General features: G+C 38.8%; 1 protein-coding gene across 1 annotated transcript; it reads right to left on the bottom strand.

Moving 5' to 3' along the window:
• Positions 1–4,528: 4,528 nt before the first annotated feature.
• LOC134205709 (fatty acid hydroxylase domain-containing protein 2-like) lies at positions 4,529–6,840 on the bottom strand. The gene is made up of 3 exons (XM_062681250.1): positions 6,453–6,840; positions 5,940–6,400; positions 4,529–4,832 (listed from the first exon to the last, which is right to left on the bottom strand). The coding sequence occupies exons 1-3, from the start codon at positions 6,678–6,680 to the stop codon at positions 4,718–4,720; spliced, it is 804 nt and encodes a 267-aa protein (XP_062537234.1). The 5' UTR covers positions 6,681–6,840; the 3' UTR covers positions 4,529–4,717.
• Between the last annotated feature and the right edge of the window lie 3,284 nt (positions 6,841–10,124).

Here is a 10,124-nt window from a genome sequence, read left to right on the forward strand (position 1 = left end):
CCAGTTCGCATGACAGGTGCTTTCCCTATTAAGCTACGAAGGACCTCCGTCGTCCACCGCAGCTTAGCGGGTACTGATGAAACCAAATTCCCAGCACCAGGTACCAGTTGATCTCTCGCAATACATTTTCAGAACTAACTCTCTCATATGTATTTTTGTACACATGCCAACCAATTAGGATGAGTATTTAGTATTGTCCGGCTCCTACACACTTGCTTCACCAGCAACGGCGCTCAATGAAGTAGGGTTGTGTGAAGTTGTGCCAGTTTGGTCGTCAGATCCCGACCCGACCACACAAGCGAAGAGAGATCGCCACTCGAGATCAGTACATTCAAAGTTTTTTGATCAGTACAGAGATCAGTACATTCAAAGGAATTTGGTTTCATCAGTACCCGCTAAGCTGCGGTGGACGACGGAGGTCCTTCGTAGCTTAGTAGGGAAAGCACCTGTCATGCGAACTGGGGTCGTGGGATCAAACCCCACCGAAGGGGCGGTTACCCTCCAATACCTTTTCCGAACTAAATCTATCACATGTTGTACATATGCATAATCAAGTTTCAGACATAGTAATTAATTTCCACTCCGGGTGGCATATAGGCAATTAACTTTGAATGTACTGATCTCGAGTGGCGATCTCTCTTCGCTTGTGTGGTCGGGTCGGGAGCTGACGACCAAACTGGCACAACCTCACACAACCCTACTTCATTGAGCGCCGTTGCTGATGAAGCAAGTGTGTAGGAGCCGGACAATACTAAATACTCATCCTACTTGGTTGGCATGTGTACAAAAATACATATGAGAGAGTTAGTTCTGAAAATGTATTGCGAGAGATCGACTGGTACCTGGTGCTGGGAATTTGGTTCATCAGTACCCGCTAAGCTGCGGTGGACGACGGAGGTCCTTCGTAGCTTAGTAGGGAAAGCACCTGTCATGCGAACTGGGGTCGTGGGATCAAACCCCACCGAAGGGGCGGTTACCCTCCAATACCTTTTCCGAACTAAATCTATCACATGTTGTACATATGCATAATCAAGTTTCAGACATAGTAAGAAATTTTGTTCGAGCCTCCATGTCTGTTCTCTGTGGTAACGCCTACAAAATAAAATTACACAGAAAAAAATTCCATGGTAACGGTTACTATTTTGTAGACTACGCCATGTTTTCAAAACAACCACAAATTTTCAGTTAAATTAACCACGCATTCGGACAAATTCACCAGGACCACAGTTGATTTTTATTGCGCGCATGGTAAAATCAAACGGGTTTGCTGTCTGCTGAAAATCGTCGGTGCGTATTCTTAAATTAACCCTCGGAATGGTAGTTTCGATCGCAACATTTTTTTGCGTGTATACAAAGAAAAAAATTCCGTGGTTAAAACTACTATTTTGTAGACTACGCTCTGTTTTTAAAACTACCATGGAATTTCAGTAAATTTTACCATGGTTTCAGAGAAATTCACCACTGTGTCAGTTCATATGACAACATTCCGCATGGGCCACAGTTGATTTTTACTGCGCGCATGGTAAAATCAAACGGGTTTGTTATCTGCTGAAAATCGTCGGTGCATATTCTTAAAATAACCCTCGGAATGGTAGTTTCGACTGCAATATTTTTTTTGCGTGTAGACATTTCAGAAGAAAGGGTATAAAAAATCAATAGGGTAAAGCACCCAGAAATACCCACACTCTAGGTTATTGACCACCTATTTTAAAATCTTCATTTCTCGAAAACTAGTTGTTAGATTAAGAAAATTGTTTTGAGCTTTTTAGTGGAATGTCTTCACTTCCCGAATAAAAAATATTATAGAAAAACAATACAATTTATTGTAACATCACTATACAACACAATAAATTTACAATAGATTTTATTGTAGATGAAATAATAGAAATACATTAGAATGTATTGTTATGAACCATTCATTAAATTGTAAATGAAGTTTTCGCATTAGAACGTACGGGTTGTTAAGTATCGTAACTATACAAAATCTGAGATTTTTTCATACACTTTTTTTGTCAAACAATAGAATGTATCGTAAATATATTGTTGAAATATCCAAAGAAAACCGTTCAAATTACATTAGATTGAATTGTATTTTTATAGTAAAACAATACGATATTGGATTTCTTAATTATGACGGCTTTACCGTTCGACAATGAAATTTGAAGAAAAATAATGCATATTTGGGATGGGATAAATATTGTTATATTGCTTATATGCAATTTGAACAAAATTTTCTCAGAAGTTATCAATGATTAAAATTTATGCACTAAATGTTCTAAAAACAATTGGAAGTATTGTTACATTAGAGAACTATGTTGACGTATTATATCCACAGAGAACAGACGTTCATCTTCATTCGCGTGCTTGTGTAAAGTATATACTGGTCATTTTGAAGTATGTCGTTATGCCCCCGTTGCGCGGTGCTAGTGTGCTGATAAATATGGTTAAAATTTGTTGTGTTTTACTTTTTAGCGCTAGTGTTCATTCCGAATTGCTCCTTGGCTCGCTCCTAGGTGGCAGCACTACATTGTTTATGTAGTGTATGCCAACGCCATCACTTAGTCAAATTTAGTTTTTATGTCGGGCAGCCTGCGTTGGCGGCGCTGAGGTGCGATTTAAATCTTTGCACACGTTTTTACCGAAATTTTGTTCGAGCATCCACGTCTGTTCTCTGTGTTATATCCACGGTGTTGATACAATATGGACAACGATCAAGAAACAATATATCCTATTGTATACCATAGAGAGTATGGTAAATCAATTGTTTACACTGTTGAGCCTATGGTACACTTTTATCCGGGTTGTCATAAGACGAGTTTGTACAATCCTATTGAATTCCACCACTTAATTGTATCTTGACAGATACGTATTTCGACCTCAACAGTAAGGCCGTCTTCAGTGTCTCGTACTTGACTCGACTTAATGGCCGCCAGCTTGTCTGCGGGTGAGTCTCTAATTTGACGTTTGTGGAGGTCAACTGCACCCACCGCGCCGAGCATTCTGACCAATGTAGCATATAAGAAGGTGCTGATGCAGTGAATTCACGCCTTCTTATATACCATATTGATCAAAACGCTCGGAACGGTGGGTGCAATTGACCTCTAGAAACGTCAAATCAGAGACTCACCCGCAGGCAAGCTGGCGGCCATTACCGCTCGCGGAAAACTGGATAGAGAAAGCGTAAAGCATGGTAAAGCTGTGTCCATTTAGAATCCGGAATAATAAAATCACATGTATCTCGGTAACGGATTGACGTACAAATAAGGTTAATACATCAAAACAAGGGTAATTCACTTTAATTTAAGGAAAAAAATATTGATACAAATCATTTCTTCTTGTTTCTAGTGAAAATTCGCACCTTCTTCATTATCCGGAGTCAACTTCCTTGGCACATTTTTTCCACATTTTGGTCGTCTGAGTCGCGTCCCGAGCTGTTTTTTTAATTTTTCTTAAGCTTCCGTTTTATTACTGCCCAAAATGTCTCGATGGGCCGGAGCTGTGGGCAGTTGCGTGGATTTATGTTTTTATCGATGAAATCTTCGTTATTATCGCGGTACCACTGGATAACTTCCCGACTGTAGTAGCAACTCGCCTAATCTGGCCAAAACTTTACGGGACCTTTATGGACTTTATGGAAGGTAGACCGCGGTTTTTGAGACATTCCTCTTTGTACAGCTTCGAGTCCATCGTCTTATTCGTCACAAACGCTTAGGTCTTTGCTCCATAGCTGCATATCCCTTGCCAAAATCTTCTGTTTTTTTTGCAAGTTTGTCCAAAAAGCAAACTTAAACTTCGCAGGAACTACTCCTCGTGCCGTCACCATGTAGAATTTTGGGCTAGGAAGCTGTCCGAAATCCATTTTGACGTAGGTTCCATCGTCGATTAGTAGGATTATCAACGTGGGTGTGCAGATTTTATTCTCCTTTTGGCTTCCATCTGGAATAATTTTTGACTCACTGCACGAAACATCGTGAAATTTATACCACAGCAAGTGGGCGCCTTGGTAGACAAACTGCTGTAAACGAATTCTTGCAGCGGTCACTTTCCGTGCCGCTGCAATACAATAAATGATTCCGGATTCTAAATGGACATAGCTTTATGCAAACCCCTAAAGGTAGGCAATTATAGTTGGAATTTCTTACGCTGAAGCGATGTGCATCGATTGTTTCGAGAAAGAAATCATCACCGCTAGTGGAATTATCTTGTTTTTTAACAATATATTTGCTTCCTGTGCGTTCAAAAAATAATGTTGATTTTATTAATAAATGTAAATTCATCCGAACGTTACATCATTCAGCAACAAATTGAGTCAAGATTAAGATACCTGGCTCACAATAAGTAATTATGATAACAGGAAATAATATTTTATTCATTTCTTGAAAATGGTGAAACTGATCAATTTACCCTGCTGATCAATGTTCCCCCGGATTACGGTACTGTTTTTAAAAACTAGTTTGATAGAAAAGAAGATTTTAAAATAGATGGGCGAAAACTGGGGTGAGGGGGATTTCAGGGTGCCTTACCCTATGTTGTTGTTCATTCCGAGGTCCATGGTATTCAGTAATTCATTTTGCTGGAATCCGATATCACATTTTGGTGTGTAACAATATACTATAGTGATACATATGATAAAGATAATAAATTCCATAGAGTTAAAATTAATTCACTTTATTTCAGTATAAAACCAGTAAGACTTCCGGGATTGCCTAAGATATTTCTATTTGTCGGTGTCCTGAAGTGCAGCTTGTTGTTTAGCCTTGTAACGTCTGAATAGAACGTCGGTTCCATGCAACCAATCTAGGATACCAAAGGCTCCGTAACATTGATTGAACCTGTGTTGAAAGGAAAATTGGTAATAGATTAGGATATATATTACTAATAATTATAGTCATCACTTGTTGTCTTTCTCGTGCAAAAAGTTGTACCGAAAGCTTATCATTTCACTCCAAAAACGAACTATTCACAGAAGGCTCGGAGACTCTTGATGTTATAGTACTACAGTCATGATTTATTGGTTGGTATTTTAATGCATGGGTTACTTTTTAGTTGGAAATTCACTGGTTGGGTCACAGACGATTTAAAAAGCAAATATGTTGACGTAAAACTTGAATTTGAGTTATTGAAAATGGGATTTGGGGTCACTCACATCACTTGTTATGTTTAAGCACAGAGAACAGACATGGATGCTCGAACAAAATTTCGGTAAAAACGTGTGTAAAGATTTAAATCGCACCTCAGCGCCGCCAACGCAGGCTGCCCGACATAAAAACTCAATCTGACTAAGTGATGGCGTTGGCATACACTACATAAACAATGTAGTGCTGCCACCTAGGAGCGAGCCTAGGAGCAATTCGGAATGAACACTAGCGCTAAAAAGTAAAACACGGCAAATTTTAACCATATTTATCAGCACACTAGCACCGCGCAACGGGGGCATAACGACATAGTTCAAAATGACCAGTACAAACTTTACACAAGCACGCGAATGAAGATGAACGTCTGTTCTCTGTGGTTTAAGTAAAAATTCGCGTGTTCAAATGGTTGTAACTTGATTAAACTAAAAAAAAAAAGAATTCGTTAGTTACGTTACGGTTGTGGCTCAATTTTGTTGTTCAATTCAGACACTTTTCAAAATGCAGTTTTGATCATTTATATTTATCGTTTCGATAAGTTTTGAGCACTTACTGTCTTTGTAGAAAAAGTACGATTTTAAGCCTTCATTTCTCGGCTGAAATAAACTAAGAACTTTTTGGCATGTAGCGTGAGAACGATACGGAATTATATTCTGATCTGAACGTAATACCTTGCTATCACATACTTAAGTTTGAGAGCTTTGATATCTGTAAATTAATGACGATCAACCTTGAAACATGTATCTGAATGGCTCTATTCTAAGAGTTGCTAGTTCCGCAATTTGACGGTTCATGACATTTACTTACTTTAGATGATGAAAATCATGGAAATCTGGTGATCCCCAAAGAAACGGAAGATGGTATCCGGAATGATCGTGCAATGTTCCTAACAATACTATAGCAGCCCAAATCCAACCTGTAAACAGGTGGGTCTTGACCAGTATGACAGGTGCATAGAACGGAGCCATGTTGCTGACGATGTATTCGATTGGATGTGCATAAACTGCGGCCAGCGATACAGGTGCAGTCCACTCGTGGTGCTTTTTGTGAATCATTTTGTACAGGTATTTAGAATGCAACAATCTGTGACTGTAGTAGAATACTGTTTCAGATGACAGCATGGCGAAAGGTATAGTGTAGAGTATTTCAAACAGTGATGGTAATACTCTTAAATCAACATAACGCCCCAATGCCACTGTTATTCCATGAAAAACTGCTAGAGTAGGAGTTCCAACTAAAATCATGTTAATGATGGCGGTCTTGATCAGCTGCAATAGAATCAAAGATGAACGATGGACAATGAATATCAGTTATTCATACCTTTTTCATTTGAAACCAGGTGATAGGGTCGTTGGTTCCCGGCTGAAGCTTGTATTTACGCAATCGCTTCGGGAAGCCTGTTACGTCCATGAACATAAATGACCCTGAAATGATTGTCGCCACAGTGGCTATGTAAACGATGGTCCCAAAAATCCATATGACATGTTGGTTAGGATTGTAATAATCCAGAAATTGTTCCCAATGTTTTTGACACCTTTCACAACTCATTCTGATCACTTCAAATTTATCTTCTAGACTAAACAACTCGATCAATCGACCCAGCTTCCGCAGACTTGTTTTGCTATAGATAGATATGCAAATAAGATTACCGAAACTGATGTTTGTATGTCTTCTGTGTTGTTCTCTCAGTTGTTCTTTAACCTTCTTAAGCGAATCATGGTGGAGTTTGGACTATAGGGAAAAATTTCCAACAGTTGACTCCATACCAAATCAGGGTCTATAACATTTTTAATACATCGATTAACATTCTTTAATAGTACTTCATTGAGAAAACTTAACTTACGTTCTGGCGTTGAGTTTGTGTGTTTTTCAATTTTGTATGCCATAAAATGCAAAATAGATTATTGATTAAATTAATAATAAAATAAGAGTTCGAATCTTTTTTTTTGCATATATTTAATGGAAAACTTCATTAACTCAGGGGAAACTGGAGCAAAACTTTGTGATTTTTATAGATATTCCGGCAGTTTTTCCATGTTTTTTTTTACTTTAGCGCATATAGTTTGGATCCTGCACTGCCGTTCTAAGCATAATTGTCCCATGTTAGTTTATGTGGAGTGGAGTCATTGAGTCTATTTTGATGTATACTTTTAGCAAACTCTAACAGATTTCGAACTTTGTTCGGAAAATCATTGAAAACAACATCAAGTATATTTGTCCCATTGCTTAATTTCTACGCATAATTGTCTCCGGGTGATTAAATTCATCATTATGATGGATTCTGTTATTTTATGGAGCAACACACATTTAAATAGAATTTTCTGTTTGGATCTTCCAATCTTAGCCTGTTCCACTGGTTTAATGGGGGCAATTTGCACAATACTCATTCTAAGCGACATAATCACTTAAACCACGTGGATGGTTCACTTCCATGGATAAAGCATGTGGAGACATATGTTAATCGCAGTAGTCATTTGCGAAATCATGCACTGAACCAAGATGAATACACCACTAGGTGTTACAATCTGCCAAATTCACGATTCAGCCATCTTGGATTTTAGTATGGGAGAGCCAGCCGGTTTGTTCATGTTTTGCACCGAAAATGAATTTTTCACCCCCGCCTTCTTCTCGTCCATAAACTTGACAGATTGCAACACCTAGCTGTGTATTCATCTTGCACTGAACGAGGCTGATATGCGTAGAAACCACAAAACAAGTGCTCTATTTCTCGGCATAACTGTCCCGCTAAACTATAGACTAACGCAAAATGAACTCCCCCAAGAAATTATGACGTTTGAGCGGGTCGCATAATGAACGCAAAATGAACTTTTGTTCGAGAAGACGACCCGCTCAAATGTCAAAATCCATCGGGTGAGTGAATTCGATGAACCCCTGCATAAGTCTTTTCTCATGATCGTTGTCGCAAATTATATTTGTGGGTGAAAAAAAAGAATGATTTCAATGTAATTAAGTCTTCTGAATGTTTTTGTCATGTAATATTCTTATAGTTCGTTCAGGTTATACATCAGCAATGAAAATTAGGGTTTAATTTCAAATGCAATTTTCTCATTTGTCGTTTTTTGAATTTGGTACAAGCATGCGTAGAACGGCAGGGCAGTAAACAGTAAAATTAAAATTCGTCATTTTTAGAATCAAACCTTCATGCCAAACACTGTCAAATGGTTTCTCTATATCAAGAAGAGCAACTCCAGTCGAATATTCTTCTGATTTGTTGAGTCGAAATGAATTCGTAACTCTTAAGAGCCCCGCACATAGGATACGTTTGCGTTGTGTTTGGCACATTTCCCATAGGAAAACTGTCAAACGCAACGCAAACGTATGCTATGTGCGGGGCTCTTTAGGATCTGTCTCATTTTGAGAATTAAACTGAAATTAAACTTAAACTAAAACACTAAACAGACAGATATCGAATCATTTTGCATCGATGTCTCATTGGAATTGCTGGGTAGCACCAGCCATTCTTATGAGCGGGTTTTTTGCTAATTTTCGAACTGTCACTTTCAAGTTTAATTCTTCAAATGAGACAGACCCTTAATAACTGATGAGTGGTTGAATGCCCATGGCGAAAACCAAATTGCTCATCAGCAAAAATAGAATTTTCATTAATATGAACCATCATTATATTCAAAATAATCTTTTCAAACAGTTTACTTGATAAAGAAAGCAAACTGATTGGACGATAACTAGAAGCCTCAGCTGGACATTTGTTCAATATTTCCAAAAATTTGTATGGACCGTGGACAATCGACATACTCCCCTTCCCCCCTAAAATCTCCACGTGGTATATGGACGGGCCCTCCTTAGCCGCGCAGTAAGACGCGCGGCTACAAAGCAAGACCATGCTGAGGGTGGCTGTGTTCGATTCCCGCTGCCGGTCTAGGTAATTTTCAGAATGGAAATTGTCTCGACTTCCCTGGGCATAAAAGTATCATCGTGTTAGCCTTATGATATACGAATGCAAAAATGGTATTATCAATTTCGCACCATATCGGCCGCGACGATTTAAAATCGTCGCAAAACAAATTGACGCCAAAATCGTCGCCAGCAGAAATGGCCATAAGATCTGTCAAATCAACTGTGAACAAAATTTTATAAACTCAATAATCACATTATTTCCCAAAATAAAGCCCTGTTTTTAATGCAGATTGGCATTATTTACTAATAAAACTAACATAATTTTAGAATAAAGATGTTGGCGACGATTTTGATAGTGCCTAAAAAATGGTCGGCGCGTTTTGTTACCAAGGAAACAGACAATAACTTGGCTTAGAAACCTCGCAGTTAATAACTGTGGAAGTGGTTAATGAACACTAAGCTGCAAGGCGGTTCTGTCCCAGTGTGGGATGTAATGCCAATAAGAAGAAGAATATGGACAGCCCCTAATAGATCTTACTCCATCCAAATTAGTTCCCAACGAAGGGTCAAAAACATTCTCTTGATTGAGAATGTCTTCGAAGCTCCGTGTAACCTGATCCTCAATTGGACTAGTGAGACCTAGACTAAAATTATGGGCACTCTCGAACTGCTGAGCAAGTTTTTGAGCCTTCTCGCCATTTGTTAATAGTATTGTATTTCCCTCTTTAAGCGTTGGAATTGTTTTTTAAAAGAATTTTCGTTAATTTCCAAAATGCTTTCGAACTGGGATCGGGAATTTCATCACATGATCCACAGGATGCAGACGATACCCCTGAGCGACGAAGGAAAAACGAAAGAACTACAATACATCTTGGAAACAGCGAAGATCAACGGATACCAGAAGAGGACTATACGAGCGATCATCAACAAGAAGGACGAAATGGACATACAACGCTGACACCGATCGATGAGCCGCTGAAAAGAGTTACGGTCCCATATGATAAACCCATCACCAACCAGCTACGCCCTCGACTAATGAAATTCGGCATCGATCTAGTATTCTCCAGTAGAAGCAACCAACTCAAGTCTCTATTGGGTTCAACGAAGGATAAAGTA

This window comes from Armigeres subalbatus, chromosome 1, assembly GCF_024139115.2.
Source record: "Armigeres subalbatus isolate Guangzhou_Male chromosome 1, GZ_Asu_2, whole genome shotgun sequence".
NCBI classification, from domain to species: domain Eukaryota; kingdom Metazoa; phylum Arthropoda; class Insecta; order Diptera; family Culicidae; genus Armigeres; species Armigeres subalbatus.